The sequence below is a fragment of the Entelurus aequoreus genome, linkage group LG01, assembly GCF_033978785.1.
Source record: "Entelurus aequoreus isolate RoL-2023_Sb linkage group LG01, RoL_Eaeq_v1.1, whole genome shotgun sequence".
NCBI classification, from domain to species: Eukaryota; Metazoa; Chordata; class Actinopteri; order Syngnathiformes; family Syngnathidae; genus Entelurus; species Entelurus aequoreus.
Genome location: NC_084731.1, coordinates 55,328,334 through 55,351,726, shown reverse-complemented (window position 1 = coordinate 55,351,726; position 23,393 = coordinate 55,328,334). Strand labels below are relative to the sequence as shown.

The 23,393-nt window shown below is 41.7% G+C and overlaps 1 protein-coding gene across 10 annotated transcripts in view; it reads left to right on the top strand.

Moving 5' to 3' along the window:
• Positions 1–23,393, top strand: part of ppfia4 (PTPRF interacting protein alpha 4) — a 322,419-nt gene that overhangs the window by 252,408 nt on the left and 46,618 nt on the right. For all 10 annotated transcript variants that reach the window (XM_062054768.1, XM_062054777.1, XM_062054770.1 and 7 more), the window contains 6 exons: positions 615–749; positions 8,418–8,552; positions 8,760–8,843; positions 11,164–11,295; positions 11,395–11,457; positions 21,935–22,026. In XM_062054768.1, coding sequence (XP_061910752.1) covers positions 615–749; positions 8,418–8,552; positions 8,760–8,843; positions 11,164–11,295; positions 11,395–11,457; positions 21,935–22,026 — 641 coding nt within the window. The remainder of the gene's footprint in view (positions 1–614; positions 750–8,417; positions 8,553–8,759; positions 8,844–11,163; positions 11,296–11,394; positions 11,458–21,934; positions 22,027–23,393) is intronic.

Genomic DNA, 23,393 nt, shown 5'->3' with positions numbered 1-23,393 from the left:
GAGCTAGTTGAACACACGTAACGCTAAATTTCACCAGTTGAGGCCGATAACGCTACACCTTAGGATTAATTGTGATGAGTCACATTCATTGTGTGCAATGTTTGATGTGTGAATGTTGTTTCATTTCTATATGTGTAAGCATCCATAGTTAAACCTTCTATTTTATTTATGTGAAATACAAACGTACACAATGGACGTTATTATTTCAGTCTTATGAACCTAAATGAAGAGAGGAGTGTAAAGAAATAAAACTGAGGAAGGAAAATAATTTAAAAAAAAACAAAAAACACCTGGAGCTTTTGTTTCTTCATGCTGTTAACTATCTGTCTAGCCGCATACGCTGAAAACGAGTGTCGAAGACAGAATATTGAATTTACTGAAAGTGCAGTGTGGAAGCCAATGTGTTTACTTTGTAATTAAGTGTAAACAGTCTCAAAATAATATAACCTGCGGAGGCACTTTTTGACAAAACATCCGAATTTTGACCTTGGGCTCTTGAAACTGCATGCTATATGTTTCGGAAAAAGGTCATCATCTCCACCATACTGGTGTCCATGCTTTATGACATAACATGACTCTAAAAGGTTTGGTTGTTTATTTCTCTGTGCTGGCAGAGAGAAGACATGGAGGAGAGGATCACCACTTTAGAGAAACGTTACCTGGCTGCCCAGAGGGAAACCACACACATCCACGACCTCAACGACAAGCTGGAGAACGAGCTGGCCACAAAGGACTCTCTGCACAGACAAGTATGAACACGCACACCACACAAGTCATGCGGCGCTAAATCATCAACTTTATTACTGGCCAGTCCTTGATAAACAGTTTGGAGCTGATCTTTTGTGTCCATTAGGGGGCAGAGTTGTCAATTATACTGTTTTGTAAGAACCAAAGAAGATGCTCACTTCCTTATCGCTAAGTAGCATAGCTTTGTTTTCCTTATGTTGCATTTGTAAGTAATTTGTGTACCTTTAAAATAAATCATATATTGCTAAATATCTCTCGGGACAAAGATAAGATAACATTTTTGTTATTATTAATCATGTCATCATTAGCTAAAATGTGGCTAACTCATGTGGAGAGAAATAGTGCTAACAGGGGCAGTAGCCTTCCCACAGAAAACCGCTGGTCATGTAGTTAAGGCGGGGTTGCACGTAAATGCACGGATCGTTTCCCCAAGATGCTGACGGAACTCCGGAATCAGCGTGCAGGTAGGAAAATTATTTATTGTCCATAAATCAGTCAGGAATACACAAAATGCAGGAAAGCGTGCCGATAGCGCGGAAGCTATGGCGAAGCTTAGAACAGGAATCAAAAAGGTAAACGAACGTAACTGTTGCGTGAAGCAAACAAGACAGCCAAACTGAGTGTGGCGAAAAGCTGGAATAAATGGCTCTCTGATTAGTGCCTGGGAGCAGGTGATCGTCCCGAACACTAATCAAAGGCAGGTGAAAATAATCAGCACCCATGGCAACCAAGAAAATACAAACCCTGAAACAGAATTAAGGGAGTCTTAAACTAAACTAAACATGATCCAGGCAACATTAATTAACATACAGTCTGGGGCTGGACGTTTATGGTAAAAATAACTATTTAAAGTTAATTTGGATTGATATTGAAATCACGATTATTAATACGATTATTCAATAATTTGAAAAAATGAGTGTTTGTTGTACCACTTTAAATATACTTTCAGAGCACAACTAGATATAAATTAGCAACAAATAAAAAAACAATAATAATAGCAATAATGATAAATGTCAATAACAATAGCAATTTTAAAAAATCTAAATATTTTTATTTTTATTTTGGTTTTGTGGGTCAAGCATATAATTGTGTAAATTTGTTGATTTCCGTAATATTCTGCTTCTACTGGCTGCCACAACAACTTCCAGTCAGGATTTCGACCTCTTCATAGCACAGAGACGGCCCTTCTTAAAGTTATAAATGACATCCGTCTAAACACAGACTCTGGCAAAACTTCAGTATTAATGCTTTTGGACCTCAGTGCTGCATTTGACACTGTCGACCACTCAATACTTTTGGACAGGTTGGAAAACTGGGTGGGGATCTCAGGCACAGTTTTAAGCTGGTTCAAGTCATATCTACAAGATAGGAACTATTTTGTTTCCATTGGTGACTTTGTATCAGAACCAACCAACGTAACGTGTGGAGTCCCCCAAGGTTCAATCTTGGGGCCGACTTTATTTAACATCTATATGCTCCCACTAGGACAAATCATGCAAAATAATAACATTGACCATCATTGCTATGCCGATGACACCCAAATCTATGTAGCGCTATCACCAAATGACTATCGCCCCATAGATCTTCTGTGCCAGTGCATTGAGCAAGTCAAACACTGGATGTGCCAAAATTTCCTACAACTAAATGAAGATAAAACTGAGATAATTGTTTTTGGTGCTAAAAAAGAAAGGTTTAAAGTCATCCAACACCTTCAATCACTGTCCCTGAAAACCTCAAATAAAGCCAGAAATCTTGGGGTTATTTTAGATTCTGATTTACATTTCGACAGTCACATCAAATCAGTAACAAAATCGGCCTACTATCACCTCAAAAATGTAAAAAGACTTAGAGGGCTCATGTCAGCTCAAGACTTAGAAAAACTTGTACATGCCTTTATTACCAGTAGGCTAGACTATTGTAATGGTCTCCTTGCAGGTCTTCCCAAAAAAACTGTCAGGCAGCTACAGCTTGTTCAGAACGCTGCTGCTAGAGTTCTAACAAAGACCAAAAAATGTGAGCACATTACACCAATTCTTAAATCCTTACATTGGCTCCCTGTACATCAGAGAATAGATTTCAAAATCCTCCTGCTCACATATAAATCACTACATGGTCTAGGGCCCAAGTATATCACTGATATGCTCCCACTATATACGCCCTCTAGATCACTAAGATCTTCTGAGACCAATCTGTTAGCGGTTCCAAGAGTAAACTCAAATCAAGGGAGATCATCATTCAGTCACTATGCAACACATAGCTGGAATAAACTTCCTGAAGATGTCAGACTCTCCCCAACTCTGACTACTTTTAAAACTAGACTGAAGACTTTTATGTTCACCTTAGCTTTCAGCTAAATCTTTTAATCTTTTAACTTTTAACGTCTGCACTGTTTTTATTTTTATTGTCTGCATTTTAATTTTGCTTTTATTTTCTTTCATTTCACTTTGTTGTCTGTGAAGCACTTTGAGTCTGCCTTGTGTATGAAAAGCGCTATACAAATAAAGTTGCCTTGCCTTGCCTTGCCTTTTAAAAGCGGATTCCGTTATATTGGCTAATTCCATGATTCCGTCTGCGGTTACGTTCACGCGGATATCATTTGCCTTGCTTGCTTTTTTTGTTGACTTTGCTGATTATCGATGAGGCATGTTAGCGTTTTGTCAAATAAAAAGTAGCAACCATGGCGAGATCCCAAACTTTTTTTCACTCATACGCTCCTCATCCGTTTCACCGTTACAAGCTTAGTGTCAAGACTTGGTCTGTGGCGTGGTTTGTTCTCCCGTGGTGCAAAGGAATTGGACCAAACGTGGCGTGCAGGTGAGGACATGTTTAATATATTAACTCAAAAAAGGCTCAAAAGGGGATAAACAAAAAGCGCTCACAGCGGAGGGAAAAAAACTTGACTATGAAAACAAAACACTAGCACAAAGGCAAAAAACTATGAACAATAACAAAACTTACTTGACATGACAAGAGGGGCAAAAGGAAGAGCAGCATGGATCATGAGGGTGAACAGAGTGATGTCGCCAGTCCGACTGCCTGGCAACAATGGCCTTAAATACTGGTGACATGATTAGTGAAAACGTGAGACAGGTGCGTGACATGAGGATGTGAAACAGGTGCGTGACAAGACAGGTGAAAACTAATGGGTGACCATGGAAACCAAACCAAACAAGGAAGTGCAACCAGGAACTAAAAAGAGCCCAAAACCCAAGCAAAACAAAAACATGATTAACACAGACATGACAGAGCCCCCCCTTACGGACAGATCCCAGATGTCCCAACACAAAAAAATGAACAAGAGTCATGGGGGGGGGAGGGAGGGGGACATGGCGGTGGGTCGCCAGGCCAAGTGGCCCCGAATCCACCTAGGCATAGTCATGTGGCGGCGGCGAGTGGAACGCCGCCGCCACAGGCGAGGTGGGCGACCCGGGAAGGGCCACATCCGTGGCAGACGATGACGTGGGCGCACTTGGCGTGGCGGACGACCAGGCAGCGGCCATATCCGTGGCAGACGAGAAGACAGGTGCGGCGTCGTCGTCATGGCAGGCGTAGAAGCAGCAGATGAAGCAGGCGGCGAAGCTTGGCGTGGCGAAGCTTGTCATGGCCATGGTTGGTCTTGGCATGGTTGGTCTTGGACTTGGTCTTGGCATGGTTGGTCTTGGACTTGGCATGGTTGGTCTTGGACTTGGTCTTGGCATGGTTGGTCTTGGCATGGGTCTTGGCATGGGTTTTGGCATGGGTCTTGGCATGGGTCTTGGCATGGGTCTTGGCATGGGGGGTCTTGGACTTGGCATGGGGGGTCTTGGACTTGGTCTTGGCATGGGGGGTCTTGGCATGGGGGTCTTGGACTTGGTCTTGGCATGGTGTGTCTTGGCATGGGGGGTCTTGGACTTGGTCTTGGCATGGTGTGTCTTGGTCTTGGCATGGTGTGTCTTGGTTTTGGCGTGGAGCTGCGACTGGCGGCACTTGGCGTCGTGGAGCTGCGACTGGCGGCACTTGGCGTCGTGGAGCTGCGACTGGCGGCACTTGGCGTCGTGGAGCTGCGACTGGCGGCACTGGGCGTCGTGGAGCTGCGACTGGCGGCACTGGGCGTCGTGGAGCTGCAACTGGCGGCACTTGGCGTCGTGGAGCTGCGACTGGCGGCACTGGGCGTCGTGGAGCTGCGACTGGCGGCACTGGGCGTCGTGGAGCTGCGACTGGCGGCACTGGGCGTCGTGGAGCTGCGACTGGCGGCACTTGGCGTCGTGGAGCTGCGACTGGCGGCGCTTGGCGTCGTGGAGCTGCGACTGGCGGCGCTTGGCGTCGTGGAGCTGCGACTGGCGGCGCTTGGCGTCGTGGAGCTGCGACTGGCGGCGCTTGGCATCGTGGAGCTGCGACTGGCGGCACTTGGCGTCGTGGAGCTGCGACTGGCGGCACTTGGCGTCGTGGAGCTGCGACTGGCGGCACTTGGCGTCGTGGAGCTGCGACTGGTGGAGCTTGGCGTGGAGCTGGTGGAGGTGGCCTAGCTGGATGCTGTGGCTTGGCAGGTCGAAAGACTGGTGGTGGCGGCCGTGCTGGTGGCTGTGGCTTGGCAGGTCGAAAGACAGGTGGTGGTGGCCGAGCTGGTGGCTGTGGCTTGGCGTGATGAAAGACTGGTGGTGGTGGTCGTGCTGGAGGCTGTGGCTTGGCGTGACGATGCTGAGCCACCCCACCTGAACAATTCCCACCCCTAGCCCCCCCCCTCAAGGAGCGGATACCAGACGCGCGCCCTGCGGTCTGGAATCGTTTCTTTGGGTGGGTGGAGGGTGGTCAGGAGGGGGGCAGAATCCTCCCCTCCAAACTGTCCAAAAAATCTTTCTTTCCCCTTCCACCTGGGCTTTTGTGGGTGAAAAAAAAATGTGTGACTTGGGCGTGGCTTGAGTCCTGGGGGGCGGGGCATGGAATTTGGGTGGCTTGGATTGAACCGGTAAAGAATTTGGAAAAAAAATCTCCAGGTCTGTGGAGTGCTCCTTGAGCTGCCAGGCTGTCTGACTTCCATTTCCGCCCGGAGGGGGAGGAGCCCGCAGGAGTGATGCACCCTGTCCACTCGCGGAAGTCTTTCCTTGGCGACGTTTCCGGGGCGGGAGTGACGCGCCGATCGGCACCAGCTTGCCTCCGGGCCCCCACATCATCCCCCTGCGCTCCCTGGGGGAAAAGCGCCGTGTTTCCGCTTCCATAGCGTGCAGGACTTCCCACGCTCCCTCGTCCAATTTTGCGGGGGAACTCTTCTGCTGGCGACATCTGTCAAGACTTGGTCTGTGGCGTGGTTTGTTCTCCCGTGGTGCAAAGGAATTGGACCAAACGTGGCGTGCAGGTGAGGACATGTTTAATATATTAACTCAAAAAAGGCTCAAAAGAGGATAAACAAAAAGCGCTCACAGCGGAGGGAAAAAAACTTGACTATGAAAACAAAACACTAGCACAAAGGCAAAAAACTATGAACAATAACTAAACTTACTTGACATGACAAGAGGGGCAAAAGGAAAAGCAGCATGGATCATGAGGGTGAACAGAGTGATGTCGCCAGGCCGACTGCCTGGCAACAAGGGCCTTAAATACTGGTGACAGGATTAGTGAAAACGTGAGACAGGTGCGTGACATGAGGATGTGAAACAGGTGCGTGACAAGACAGGTGAAAACTAATGGGTGACCATGGAAACCAAACCAAACAAGGAAGTGCAACCAGGAACTAAAAAGAGCCCAAAACCCAAGCAAAACAAAAACATGATTAACACAGACATGACACTTAGGAATTTGCATACACGTTGCGCAGCCCATTAATGTTTTTTTTAAATATTTGTGTGACTATATTATGATTTTAGTTCATGATTATAATATTTTTATGACTGTGAAAAGCCAAAATCAAAATCGTAATTAAAATTGGATTAATTGTCCCGCCCTAATATAGTCCGTATGTATGTGTTCTTGGCCAAGCTTGGATACAATGGCTGTTCCATTAAGAGTATTTCTTTTTTCTTAACGCTAGATGTTTTGAGTATTTTTTTTAAGCTAGGCAAGTCTGAAAGCTTGACATTCAACTCTAAATAAAAAAAGCTAACTTCACAATGAACACAAACAGGACTTCATATTTTGAGTAAGCGAGCCTCTATTGTGTTCCAATGTGTTACAAAAGGGTTCATCCAATGTGATGTCACCCAGTGTTTCTTAAACCAGTGTTTGGCCGAGAGTGCCCCCTAGAGGGCCGCCAATACATATCTTTTTCTCAGCTGTGGTCCGTATGGGCCGCAGGGTTGCTCAGTTGCAATACACTTTTCCACCACTTGTGGCAGTAATGACAATGTAAAACAAACAGAAGAAGTCTGGAGCTAAAGTCATAGAGACGTTTTTTAAGTGCAAAAAATATGACTAAAGTAGTGAAGCTGTATTTTCATTTGGTCTTTAATATAATTGACCGTTTATTTAATACACATGTTTATTAATATTATGTATTATTCATTTAGTTAGAATGTATATTATCCCTGCATTGTATGTATATGTATTTTTCATCAGTTTTTATGAATCCCTTCTTTTGCGGTATATTTGATTGTTTAGTTTTTTTTGTAATCAGCCTGAACTAAGCCTTGATAATAATCTTTGTAATCAACACATGCTTTCATATCATTTGACAAGGTTTATCCTGTGAAACTGTAAGTCGGTCAGATATTACTAGCATTTGCAATTCCGACAGGAATTGCGTGTGAATGCCCTATGTGCGCAAGCCAGCGAACTGCTGATACGCGTGAGTGGAACTGAAATGCCTGAATGTCCAGGGTGAGTGGAGTGTGTGGATGTTGGAACGGTTCAATTCAGTTGAGACATGTGGGATATGCAGAAGTTTGTATATTGCCCATTCATTGTCAATGGGGAGAAATTCCTGGAAATTCTGGGAAAACCCGGAATTCTGGGAAAGGGAAAACATATTTTGCCTTCGAGATCTTGGAAGAGTAGTGTGTGTGGATGGTTGAAAAATCCCCATCGGGTAAAAAAGTGGCGCAAAATTTTGGGCCTTGTAGAACTATGAATACGTCCATTCATTTGAATTGGAATTTTGGGAAAATCAGGAATTCTGGGAAATAGAAAACATGTTTTTTCCTTTGAGATCTTCGAAGAGTAGTGTGTGTGGGTGGTTGATTTCCGTGTGCGTGGGCATTCACACAATTATTATATAACTTTAACTTTAACTTGAAAGCTGCGAATCGGGTAAAAAAGTGGACTATGAAACAACTATGAATACGTCCATTCATTTTGGCGAGCACACGATTTCCGTGTGTGTGGGCAATCACACAATTATTGAATACGATTAAAATGAAGTGTTAGACTACTAACGTGTTAATCTTTGAGTGGGTCCCGGGCCCTACTGTAGTGGAAAAGTTGGGCTTAATGCTTAACGCTGATGCCTGCTAATACTGCTATGTCAAACAATCAATATTTCACAGCCTGGCTACTCCAACTGATGTAAGAATAGTACATGTGTGGGTTTTAAGTGCAAAGCTCTGTGGGGGGTTTTCCCGTCTGGTGAGATCTGGAAGGTTCACGTGGAGTGCGGGGTGAATCTGAGTTCAGGTCCCTAAAGGGAACGTGAGCGTGCTGCTGTCTCCTGAACACGCGTGTCACTTAGCCGCGTTCTGTCTCTGTGCGTCTCTGTGAGTCAGAGCGAGGAGAAGGTGCGTCAGCTGCAGGAGATGCTGGAGATGGCCGAGCAGAGGTTGGCGCAGACCATGAGGAAGGCCGAGACGCTGCCAGAGGTGGAAGCTGAGCTGGCGCAGCGAGTGGCGGCGCTGTCCAAGGTCCCACACACACACACACACACACACACACGCACACACACACACACACACACACACACACACACACACACACACACCACACACACACACACACGCACACACACACACGTCAAATTAAATCACAAGCGACGGAACAGAAGAGTCAGCAAGTTGCAAAACACTTCAACACAGTAGCAGAGCTAAATGAGTGAGTGTCGCCCCCTGTAGGCCGAGGAGCGCCATGGCAACGTGGAGGAGCGCCTCAGACAGCTGGAGTCCCAACTTGAGGAGAAGAACCAAGAGCTGGCGAGGGTGAGCGTGTGCATGTGTGCCCTGCAGGGTCTCTCTGACCTCGAAACGTGATGTGTGTGTGTGTGTGTGTGTGTGTGTGTGTATACATGTGTGTGTGTACATGTGTGGGGGTGTGTGCATGTGTGTGTGTGTGTGCGTGTGTGTGTGTGTGTGTGTGTGTGTGTGTGTGTGTGTGTGTGTGTGTGTGTGTGTGTGTGTGTGTGTGTGTGTGTGTGTGTGTGTGTGTGTGTGTGTGTGTGTGTGTGTGTGTGTGTGTGTGTGTGTGTGTGTGGACTGATGCTTCACATTAGTCGGCCGCCTCAACCCGGAGCTCGCTCATGCGTACGCCAACGCATCATTTTCCCGGTTCATTGTTGCATGAATTTCAACCAAATCCACATACCGTCCAGTGACACGTCCGCCCACCCCTCCTCCGCCGTACACTGTAGGGTTCATTTGCCGCTGTCAGTGCTGTGCGATACCACTGATTTTCTTTACGATCAGATACCAGGTACTATTCAGGCTGGTATCGGCGATACCAATCCCATATTTTGTGCAGGTACATCAAACGCACAGGTGTCAAACTCAAGGCCCGGGGGCCAGATGTGCCCCGCCACTTCATTTTATTTGGCCCTCGAAAGCCTGGAAATAATATGTATCAATAAAGTACTGTAACTTTTCTTACTAAATGTATTCTTCCTTTCTATTTTGGCAGAAAAAAATATATTTACTCCATGTAATCGCAAATTATGTTAACCTAAATATTGTGTAATTATGCAAAAATATATTATCAAACATTCAAACCATTTCTTGAATGGAAATAAATACTACTAATAATTATCATTTCAGAGCAAGTTATCCATCAAATTGTGCAATGTAAAAGTAGCAATAGATTTCATGGTAAAATTGTGACATTTGCTGTGATTTTTACAGCATTTTTCTCTAAATGAAAAAAACAGTACTTTTTTTACTGTAATAAACTGTGGTAAAAAAAACAAACTGGCAGCTCAGGTGCCAAAATTTTACTGTAAAATGGCATTTTTTTATTTACAGTAAAAAAAAATTAAATAAAAACAAATTACCAGATAGATCTGAAGTGGATATAGAGATTTAAGCGTTGAAAGTAAAAAAATAAAAAATAAAAAGTAATGTATAACTTATTTTTTACATTTTTATCAGTGGGGCCCTTTTGGATCCCTGAAAATTTTAGTGGAATTTTTTTTTTTTTTTTAATCATGCTGTCGTTACTCAAAAAATAATAATGAATCAAAATCAATGATGTTATGAATTATTGTTATTTAATTTATTTATTTAGGACTCCAAAACTTCCAAATATTTTTGGGGAAAGTTTTTGCCATAAATAACTTTTCTTTAACAAAAAGGGCATAACATTTTTTTAACTTTATATTGACAGATAGATATGAAGTTGATTGAGAGATTTAATGGATAAAAGTAAACAAATAAAAAAAAGTAATGTATGACCCTTTTTTAACACTTTTGTCAGTGGTGCCCTTTTGGATCCCTGAGAGTTTTGGTGGGAATGTTTTAACTGTCATTTTTAAATAATAATAATGATGTTGTGAATTATTAATCTATTTAAGGCTCTAAAACTTCCATTTGGAATTTTTTGGGGGGGAAATGTTGCATATTTTTTGTTTTTGCCATAAAAACAGGGTTTTCTTTAACAAAAAAATTAGATTTTATATCAACAGATTGATTTGAAGTTGATCTAGAGATTTAAGCCTTTAAAGTAAAATAAACATTTAAAAGTAATGTATGACTTATGTTTTAACACTTTTATCTGTGGGGCCATTTTGGATCCCTGAGAATTTTAGTGGGGTTTTTTTTGTAAACTGTCATTACCCAAAAAATAATAATGAATCAAAACAACGATGTTATGAATTATTGCCCTATTTAAGGCTACAAAACTTCCACTTTGAAATCGTTGTTGATGAAAATATTGCATATTTTGTGTTTGTGCCATAAAAAACAGGGCTTCTTTAACAAAAAGAGCATAAAACATGAAAAGATATATATCGACAGATAGATTTGAAGTTGATCTAGAGATTTAAGCATTGAAAAATGTTTTAATATATGACTTATTTTTACAATTTTTATGATTGAGACCCTGGGACCAAACTTGATGGGAGCCCTAAAGGTTAAAAAAATATATATTTTGTATTAGTTTAAAAATAAAGAATTTCAAAATGGCCCCCGCATGATTTCATTTTTTAGTTTGCGGCCCTCAGTGGAAAACGTTAGTCCGCACATAAATGGCTCAATCAGGCAGCATAAACATTAAAAATACTTTGTGACGCCCGGTCTTGTCTGCGTTCCCCAGGCTCGACAGAGGGAGAAGATGAACGAGGAACACAACAAGCGCTTGTCGGACACGGTGGACCGCCTCCTCACCGAGTCCAATGAGAGGCTGCAACTCCACCTGAAAGAACGCATGGCAGCGCTGGAGGACAAGGCAAGGCCCTCGTTGTGGCCCCGCATACTAATTAATTATTATAATACATGTTTGCACCGCAGATTTGTTTTGACATAATTTCCACATGTTTGTGTGCAGAACTCTCTCATTCAAGATCTTGAGAACTGCCAGAAGCAGCTGGAAGAGTTCCACCACACCAGGGTCAGTCAACTCATCAGATGACAAGATGTATTCTTTCACAGGATTTTATTTACAGGGTTCCTGCGGGTCATTAAAAAAGCTTTAAAAGTCATATTTTGGATTTTGCGAAAATGAAGGACTAAAGTGGCATTCAATACGGTTTAAAAATTCATATTATTGCAATTGGCAACAGAAAAGGCAACAAAACAAACCACCCGACCAAATGTTTCCAATTGGGGGAAAAACTGCACTCAAAATGTTCAATATTTATTGAAGTGCAAGTTTTGCCAATAAATATTGCGAGTCCATTTTACTTTGATGTTTGTTTACCTATTTAGCATAATTAAGTTATTCACCTTCTTAATGCGAAAGTCATACCAATTTATAAGAAACAAGACATACACCAGTTTACCAACTACAGACCTGTTTCACTACTTCCACAATTCTCCAAAATCACGGAAAAACTATTCAATACCCGATTAGATAAATGTATCAACAAAAGTGGAACGCTCGTGGAAAACCAATATGGATTCCGAGCAAATATCTAAACATCGATAGCATTAATCAAAATAAGAGAGGAAGTTACCAATGCAATAGTTTAGGGGTGCCCATTACGTCGATCGCGAGCTACAGGTCGATCGCGGAGGGTGTGTCAGTCGATCGCCAGCCATGCATTTAAAAAATAGTCCTGTAAATGAGCTATCATAAATCTTTACTATGACGTCACTTTCGTCACTTGATTGACATTCACGGCACCCGAGGGTCTTCTGAGATGACGCTGGCTGCTGCCAGCTCATTATTAAGAAAAAATTACCGACAGGAAGGCGAGAAACACTTTTTATTTCAACAGACTCTGGCGCCGTACCTGTCGTCAAAACTCCAAAGACCGACTGCACAGTTGCACAATAAAAGCGCTGCTTCATCCTGCCTGCGCTAACAACATAAGAGTCTCAGAAAGCTGGCGTGCACAAGCTAGCAAGCTACAGAGTTTGCCGCCAATGTATTTCTTGTAAAGTGTATACAAAGGAGTACGGAAGCTAGACAAATAAGATGCCAAAAACCAGCCACTTTCATGTGGTATTGGACAGAAAGGAGGACTTTTTTTCTCCTCCATTTGAAAATGCGGACGTTATCAGCACCACTGTCTGTTTCCTATCAATGCAAGTCATCAGAATCAGGTAATACACAAACGTATATTCTTGTCTTCATATCTATATGTGTTAAACATGCTTGTATTATCTTTAAACACCTTTTACTTGTTAACAATATTAACTATATGTGTTAAACATGCTTGTATTATCTTTAAACACATTTAACTTGTTAACAATATTAACCATATATGTGTTAAACATGCTTGCATTATCTTTAAACACCATTAACTTGTTAACAATATTAACTATATGTGTTAAACATGCTTGTATTATCTTTAAACACCTTTAACTTGTTAACAATATTAACTATATGTGTTAAACATGCTTGTATTATCTTTAAACACCTTTAACTTGTTAACAATATTAACTATATGTGTTAAACATGCTTGTATTATCTTTAAACACCTTTAACTTATTAACAATATTAACTATATGTGTTAAACATGCTTTTATTATCATTAAACACTTTTAACTTGTTAACAATATTAACTATATGTGTTAAACATGCTTGTATTATCTTTAAACACCTTTAATTTGTTAACAATATTAACTATGTGTTAAACATGCTTGTATTATCTTTAAACACCTTTAACTTGTTAACAATATTAACTATATGTGTTAAACATGCTTGTATTATCTTTAAACACATTTAACTTGTTAACAATATTAACTATATGTGTTAAACATGCTTGTATTATCATTAAACACTTTTAACTTGTTAACAATATTGACTATGTATTAAACATGCTTGTATTATCATTAAACACCTTTAACTTGTTAACATTAACTATATGTGTTAAACATGCTTGTATTATCTTTAAACACCTTTAACTTGTTAACAATATTAACCATATATGTGTTAAACATGCTTGCATTATCTTTAAACACCATTAACTTGTTAACAATATTAACTATGTGTTAAACATGCTTGTATTATCTTTAAACACCTTTAACTTGTTAACAATATTAACTATATGTGTTAAACATGCTTGTATTATCTTTAAACACCTTTAACTTGTTAACAATATTAACTATATGTGATAAACATGCTTGTATTATCTTTAAACACCTTTAACTTATTAACAATATTAACTATATGTGTTAAACATGCTTGTATTATCATTAAACACTTTTAACTTGTTAACAATATTAACTATATGTGTTAAACATGCTTGTATTATCTTTAAACACCTTTAATTTGTTAACAATATTAACTATGTGTTAAACATGCTTGTATTATCTTTAAACACCTTTAACTTGTTAACAATATTAACTATATGTGTTAAACATGCTTGTATTATCTTTAAACACCTTTAACTTGTTAACAATATTAACTATATGTGTTAAACATGCTTGTATTATCATTAAACACTTTTAACTTGTTAACAATATTGACTATGTATTAAACATGCTTGTATTATCATTAAACACCTTTAACTTGTTAACATTAACTATATGTGTTAAACATGCTTGTTAACAAAAACATATATTTCATAAATAAGTAAATATAAATTATATATATGAATGAGGTAGATCCCCATGACTTGATCAATTGAAAAGTAGCTCGCCTGCAGAAAAAGTGTGGGCACCCCTGCAATAGATGGTAAAGAATGTGCGGCCGCACTATTCATGGACTTACAAAAGCATTTGACACAATTAATCATGATATTTTAATAACAAAATTAGAACGATATGCAGAGGGTTGGTCTTGAACTGGGTAAGGAGCTACTTAACCAACAGGAAGCAATATGTGGGTGAAAATATGTCAACACAGCAAGATATATCTTGTGGTGTACCCCAGGGATCAATACTGGGACCAAGATTGTTTAATCTTTATATAAACCACATTTGTAAAGTTACAAAGGACCTAAAGTTAGTTTTATTTGCAGACGACACAACTGCTTTCTGTTCAGGAGAGAACAATCAGAAGCTAATACAAATAATAACGGAAGAAATTAACAAATTAAAAAGACGGTTTGAAAAAAACTGACTATCCTTGAATCTCAGTAAAACTAAAATAATGCTATTTGGTAACAGTAGAAAAGAGCATCATACACAAATACAAATAGACGGAGTAGATATTGAAAGGGTAAAATAAACAAGAAATCTAAACTCCAAACATCCCAGAACAAGCTAGTCAGATTACTTCTAGACTTTTGATTGATTGATTGAGAAATCCCACCTCACTCCTACCCACTTCTCCAAAGTGGGCTGGCTCAGGGTGGAGGACAGAGTAAAACAACTTGCACTGAGCCTAGTCTATAAAATCCGCTACACCAACCAAACCTACCCCCCCCCCCCCCAATTTGTAAATAATGTAAATAATTCAATGTGATTATCTTGTGTGATGACTGTATTATGATGATAGTATATATCTGATAGTATATATCTGTATCATGAATCAATTTAAGTGAACCCCGACTTAAACAAGTTGAAAAACTTATTCGGGTGTTACCATTTAGTGGTCAATTGTACGGAATATGTACTTCACTGTGCAACCTACTAATAAAAGTCTCAATCAATCAATCAATTGCGCTAGCTTATTAGCAAGTAGCATTTTCTTCTTCTACTGTATTTACGTCTAGCTTAGCTAAACAAGCTGAAATTACCACAATTGCCACCTAGTGTACGAGAGGCACACTGCGTATGGCCATCAGTCACAAGAGCATGGAAACTATCCATCCATCCATCCATCCATCCATTTTCTATCGCTTATTCCCTTCGGGGTCGTGGGGGGCGCTGGAGCCTATCTCAGCTACAATCGGGCGGAAGGCGGGGTACACCCTGAACAAGTCGCCACCTCATTGCAGGCATGGAAACTAGAACTCCCCATATAGCTGTGAAAATAGAAGAAAAATTAATATTTGACAAATCAGACTAATTTAGTACATAGAAACGTACTGACTGTACACAGTGATGTACACAGTGACACGACAGACAGAGCATCAAAAAATAATATTTAATGATTACTTTCAAACTAGTAAAAATAAAATTTATATCATCATGTGTCAGTAGAAATGTTCACATTTCAGCTGACAAGAATTCCACTTCTAACTAGAGAAAACATGCCGTATTATATTATTATTATTATATTATGTTATATTATATTATATAATATTATATTGGCCCTGCGACGAGGTGGCGACTTGTCCAGGGTGTACCCCGCCTTCCGCCTGATTGTAGCTGAGATAGGCTCCAGCGGCCTCCGCGACCCCGGAGGGAATAAGCGGTAGAAAATGGATGGATGGATGGATATATTATATATTATATATTATATTAAATTATATTATATTATATTATTATTATATCATATTGGGGACTGTGTGGCGCAGTTGGGAGAGTGGCCGTGCCAGCAACCTGAGAGTTCCCGGTTCGATCCCCACCTTCTACCAACCTCGTCACGTCCGTTGTGTCCTTGAGCAAGACACTTCACCCTTGCTCCTGATGGGTCGTGGTTAGGGCCTTGCATGGCAGCTCCCGCCATCAGTGTGTGAATGTGTGTGTGAATGGGTGAATGTGGAAATAGTGTCAAAGCGTTTGAGTACCTTGAAGGTAGAAAAGCACTATACAAGTATATTCAAGTATATACAAGTATAACCCATGTATAAAATTGTTTATGATTTTTATGTTTTATACACACACACACCAACTACAAATGTAGTCAAATAACCATTAAAATAGCTAATAAATAAATCAGAAGTTACTCAAAACTTGAGTTGTTTTTTTATGGAATACTTACTCTTACTCAAGTAATTACTGTATATTGATGACTACTTTTTACTTTTACTTGAGTCATATTATTCTAAAGTAACAGTACTCTTACTTGAGTACAATTTTTGGGTACTCTACCCACCTCTGATCATAACTGACCTAAGTATTTATTAGGAGATCTGTTGTGTTTCATCGATGTAAATTGTGTTACAAAATGAGAACAGGAAGTGACCATATGTGCTCGTAAACTGCTATGAATTGGAAAAGGGGTAGGATTGAATGAGTTTGGCTTCATCCTACTCCTTTTCGAGCATGTTTTAAAGATAAATGTAAATATGTAAACTATATGATGTATCCCTTGTAACTGTATACATGCTTGAAATAAATCTAAACCAAACCAAACCAAAAATACTGAACATGTAATGTTTGGATTTAAGTAAAAGAAAAATGCACAACATGAGGTATCTCACTAATTTGAATAGTATCTGATGAAAAATGTCAACATTGAAAATCACATTATATCGATATTTTTGTTTAGGATGGAAGAGTTTTAGAATTTTGGGCAAACCCAAAATGTTTTTATGCCCTTCAAAAACGTAAGGACTTTTATGTCCTGTTAGGGTTAAACTAAATATGAGGTTAGACAAATTAGTATATTTATTTCAGTTTTTTGGTGATTATATATATACATATATATATATATATATATATATATATATATATATATATATATATATATATATATATATATATATATATATATACATATATATATATATATATATATATATATATATATATATATATATATATATATATATATATATATATATATAATGTGTGTATACATATATATATATATATATGTATATATACGTGTGTGTGTGTGTGTGTGTGTGTGTGTGTGTGTGTGTGTGTGTGTGTGTGTGTGTGTGTGTGTGTGTGTGTGTGTGTGTGTGAGTGTGTGTGTATATATATATTCGGTGTGTGAGTGCTCGCGCACAGGGTGCGTGTGATGCGTCAGTGCGTTAGATTTGTGGCAGAAGTGCTTGTAGTTAGTGCATGCTGCATGCTGCCCCTGCTTGCTACTCTCTGCTTACAGCTATCGCCGCCAGCTAGCCCCTGGGTGGGTGAAAAGAGGAGCCGAGTGCGTAAGCCTCCTCCTGCTGGTACAAAGCCTCTCCACCACCAAGACCCCTGTGGTGCCTCCTCGTGGCCACACACGGTAAACTGCGTCTTTGCGGACACAGGCAAAACTGTGGGGGATCTCGGAGCAGCAGTGGGCCCCAGAGGCGAGGCGTGCAGGCCCACCAGTGTGTGGACACGCCTTGGCGTCCGCCAACCACTGCCCCATCTATGGGTTAAATAGATATAAGACCTCAACGGTGGAAGTGGCGGAGGGTGACACTGCATGTCACAACGGCACTGAAGGCGGATGAAGGCTGCAACAGAGGGTGGTCTCCAGTCGTCATGGATCCATGCCACTGGATCAAGGCCCCTCTCTGCCAAGGACCGTGTGGTGGCTGCAGGCGCATCAGTCTCCCCACGCTAAAAGACATCACGCGCAGGCGTCCTCCCGAATGGGAACCCATCCATTTTACATCCCGGATACTTCAAAGTCCTTTGGCGACCGGGAAGTGGTAACGGGGGCAGGACAGTGAAGTCTGGCAGTCCCTAGCCACAACCTGGCACACAGGCGGTGGGTGTTAGATTCAGTCGTTAAGCTCATGGACTGAGGCAGAAGAGCTTCTCGGCAGCTGCACCCATGACTGAGCAGCCCTATTCAGGATCTACTCTGCTCACCCCAGTAGGGGAGGGGGTTAGAAAAGGTACCCTAAAAATAGCCTGCCTCGCAACATCCTGTCTGGAATACCGCATCCAGAGGGATCACCACCACGCGGTCAAAAACAAAGAGAACAAAGAAAACACAAACTACACATTGGAGCCTGGAACGTGCGAACCCTCACGGACAACCAAACCAGCGATCGACCTGAAAGGCGAACTGCCATCATCTCCAGAGAGCTAAGGAAGTTCCACATCGACATCGCAGCACTCTCCGAGACCCGACTGGCCGATGAAGGGCAGCTGAAGGAAGAAAAAGGCGGATATACTTTCTTTTGGAAAGGAAAGCCTGCAAATGAGCCACAAATCCACGGTGTGGGTTTTGCTATTAAGAACTGCCTCATCAACCACCTCCATGAACTCCCTGTGGGCATCAACGAGCGCCTAATGACCTTACGCCTTATGCTTGCTAGCAGTCATATGGCCACGGTCGTTAGTGCCTATGCACTAACGACTAACCTTGATGCACAGGATGAAGTTAAGGAGGCCTTTTATGCTGACCTGGACAAAGTTCTATCTGAAGTCCCCAAGGAGGACAAGTTAATCCTGCTCGGAGACTTCAACGCCAGAGTGGGAAGAAACCACCACCTATGGAGGGGTACACTGGGGAGAGAAGGGGTCGGAAATACAAACTCAAATGGCACACTACTGCTAACTAAGTGCTCGGAGCACAACCTGGTCATCACCAACACACTTTTCCGTCAGAAAACCAAGTTCAAAACATCATGGAAGCACCCTCGCTCCAAACTGTGGCATCTCATTGACTACGTCATTGTCCGCTCTAAAGACCGTCGCGACGTCCTAAACACCAGAGCAATGACCAGTGCAGACGACTGCTGGACCGACCACCGCCTCATTCGCTCCATCATGTCCATCCGCTTAATGCGGAAAAGACGGATGCAGAAAAGACAGTGCCGGCCAAGAATCAACATCGAGCTGTTGAGTGACACCACCTACCAACAACAGCTGCAGGAGGCCTTTAGCGCAGCGTTGCCCAAACAGTACCCAGAGGATACGGAAACACACTGGAGCACACTTTCGACTGCCATAATGAAATCCTGCAAAAATATCCTTGGTCTCAAAAAGCGGAGACATCAAGACTGGTTTGATGAGAACGACACTGAGATCCAGCAACTAATTAACAACAAGCGGCAAGCTTTCATCACTTGGCAAAACAACATCCACTGCAAAGTGAAAAGAGTAGCCCACGCCAAAGCGAAGGCAGCTGTCCAAACACAGGTTAGGAAACTGAAGAACCAGTGGTGGACAACAAAGGCTCTGGAGATCGAGCAGCTCGCTGACTCTGGAGACACTATAGGCTTCTTCGATGCCACAAGAGTGGTGTATGGTCCCAGCCACCGCTGCCTAACCCCCCTTCGCTCAAAGGATGGTCTGCTGCTGCTGAAGGACAAGGACGCAATTTCAAACAGGTGGAAAGAACACTATGAGGACCTCTTAAAAGGGACACTATACCTGAGATGGAGGCTCTTGACCAACTCCCACAACAACCCACAGATGAAAGCATGGGAGAACCACCTACCTTGGATGAGCTGCAGGACGCCATTGGGAAGATGAGGAACAACAAGGCTGCTGGGCCCGACGGCATTCCAGCAGAGGTCCTGAAGAAAGGCGGACCCGATCTTACCAAGCACATCCATGCCCTGCTTCTCAAAATATGGGAAGAAGAGGAAATCCCTGCACAGCTCAGAGATGCCCTAATTGTCTCCATATTTAAGAAAGGAGACAAGGCAGACTGTGGGAATTACCGTGGCAGCTCTCTCCTGTCCACCATAGGGAAAGCCCTCGCTCGGGTTTTGGCCAACAGACTCACCCCCCTGTCAGAAAGCGTGCTTCCTGAGTCTCAGAGTGGATTTCGCCCAAGCAGAGGCACCACAGACATGATTTTCATCGCACGACAACTGCAAGAAAAATGCCGGGAACAAAATCAATCACTATACATGGCCTTCATAGACCTCACCAAAGCCTTCGACTCGGTTAACCGTCAGGCCCTTTGGCTGGTTCTGTCCAAGATTGGCTGCCCAGATAAATACATCCGGGTACTGAGACTACTGCATGATAACATGTCAGCCACAGTGCTCAGTGGCAGTGGAGATGAAACGGAACCCTTTAGTGTAGACACAGGTGTAAAACAGGGATGTGTCATCGCTCCAACACTATTTTCCATTTTTGTTGCTACTATCCTCCATCTCACAAACATACATCTGCCCCAGGGAGTCGAAATAATGTACAGAACCGACGGTCAACTCCTCAACATCAACCGTTTCAGGGCTAAAGGTCAAACCACCACCATATCCATCATGGAGCTGCAGTATGCAGACGATAATGCCCTCGTAGCCCTCTCAGAAGAGGACCTACAGTGCACTCTGTCTGCTTTTGCGAAGGCATACAAACAGCTTGGTCTTGCCATCAATATAAAGAAAACCCAAATCCTCCACCAATCACCACCAAACAGTAGTGCGCCTGTCCTGCCCCCAAACCTCTCAATTGACAAAATCCGACTGGAAAATGTGGACCACTTCCCATATCTCGGGAGCCTCCTGTCATCTAAAGCTGTCATTGACGATGAAATTCACCATCGCCTCAGCTGTGCCAGTGGGGCCTTCTCAAGGCTGAGGAAGCGAGTCTTCGAGAACCGTGACCTCCAAGCAAAGACCAAAATCCTGGTCTACAAAGCAGTCGTGCTCCCCACCCTTCTGTATGGGTCAGAAGCCTGGACCACCTACAGCAGGCATTTAAAGGCACTCGAGACCTACCATCATAGATGTCTCAGGAAAATTCTGAGGATCAGCTGGGAGGACCGACGCACAAACACCAGCGTCCTGGAGGAGGCTGGCTTGCCCACCATCATTGCCACGATTGCCCAAAACCAACTCAGATGGACGGGCCATGTAGTCCGCATGCCTGACTCTCGCCTCCCAAAACAAGTCCTTTATTCCCAGCTTGTTGAAGGGAAACGGGCCCCGGGAGGTCAAAAGAAGAGATTTAAGGATAACATCAAGGCAAACCTGACAAAGTGTCGCATAGACCTTAAGTCTTGGGAAGTCAAGGCAACAGACAGGACGATGTGGAGAAACCTTGTTCGTAAGGGTGCCGCGCAATATAATGACGACCTCCGCCATGCTGCACAAGACAAGCGCAGACTAAGAAAGGAGAGAGCATCCACCAAACAGGCCCAACCCAAACCCACCACCACTACATTCCCTTGTCCACATTGCCCCAGAATAATCGGGTCCAGAATCGGCCTCTACGCCCACCTGAAGACCCACAAGGACCAGGAAGGAGGACAGTCATACTTGACCATGAGTGACCGCCGATGATGATGATATATATATATATATATATATATATATATATATATATATATATATATATATATATATATATATATATATATATATATATATATATATATATATATATATATATATATATATATATATATATATATATATATATATATATATATATGTATGTATATATATATATATATATATATTAGTATACATATATACATATATACACACATATATATACACACATACATTATATATACGAATATATATGTGTTCACCAAAGAAACCATCCCACCACGGACATCAATCAGGAAAGTGTCTGCTCAACGATCAATGCTCCACATCTTTTTTTGCACTTTGATCAACAGTTTGGCCTTGGTGGAGGTCTGCGCTCTACTTAGTTATGAAAAGTCAGTCACTCTTTGATTGCTAAAACAAAGACATATATAATTGTGTCTATCTTTTTTTTCCCCCTTGCAGGAACGTTTAATTGGTGAGATTGAGAAACTGAGGAATGAGATTGACCATTTGAAACGTCGCAGTGGAGTGTTTGCAGATGGAAGTCACCCTCGGTACATAATTATTTACATTGTAATTCAATGTTATTAGGTTCTATACAAAATTAGATATATGTTTATGATTGGTTATAGTATGCATTATATTATAAGAGCTGTTTCTAATGCGTTCAGTACCTCGTCTCAAAAGAAGATGCAATGCAGTCTATACTGCAAATTCAATTATGATAATAAACATTAATATCTCTATCAATTAGTACCTCATTAGTACCTCTATTTGATATTCAATAAAGGGTCCAATGTACTGGATGTTGTAGAATGTTAAAGAGGACCTATGATTATTTTAATCTTCATTTTACACACTTTTTTGTGGTTAACATTAGGGGTTCTTAGCCCAACGTTTCCACTACAGGGCGCCCCGGGGGCCCAGTCAAATATTAACACTGAATTAGTAATCTTACTGTTGATTTGAATCTTATTCAATAATTATATCTAAACTACTTGGTGTTTAACAGGATACACTTTGTCAAATGATCTGAAAGCATGTGTTAATCACAAAGATTACTATCAAGGTTTAGGTCAGGCTGATTCATACTTGCCAACCCTCCCGATTTTTCCGGGAGACTCCCGAATTTCAGTGCCCCTCCCGAAAATCTCCCGGGGCAACCATTCTCCCGAATTTCTCCCGATTTTCACCTGGACAACAATATTAAGGGCGTGCAGTGATGGCACTGCCTTTAGCGTCCGCTACAACCTGTCGACGCATCCGCTTTTTCACTATACAAACAGCGTGCCGGCCCAGTTACATGTTGTATGCGGCTTCCGCATACACATGAAAGTGACTGCAGACATACTTGATCAACAGCCATACAGGTCACACTGAGGGTGACCGTATAAACAACTTTAACACTGTTACAAATATGCACCACACTGTGAACCCACACCAAACAAGAATGACAAACACATTTCGGGAGAACATCCGCACCGTAACACAACATAAACACAACAGAACAAATACCCAGAATCCCTTGCATCCCTAACTCTTCCGGGCTACAATATACACCCCCGCTGCCACCAAACCCCGCCCCCCGACCCCGCCCAATCTCCCGAATTCGAAGGTCTCAAGGTTGGCAAGTATGGGCTGATTACAAAAAAAAATGTAATATACTGCATATGAAGGGATTCATTAATACTGAGGAAAAATACATTAACATACAGTTAATTACCCAGGGCTAAAATAAACCAATTCTAACTAAAGTAAGAAATAATAATATACATGCTTCTTGAATAAACTGTCATTAAAATTAAAGTGCAAATTAAATTACAGCTTCACCATTTTATTTTTATTTTTTGCATTTAAGAAACTTCTGAATTTAGCTGCACACTTCTTCTGTGTGATATTGTCATTACTGCCACAAGTGGTG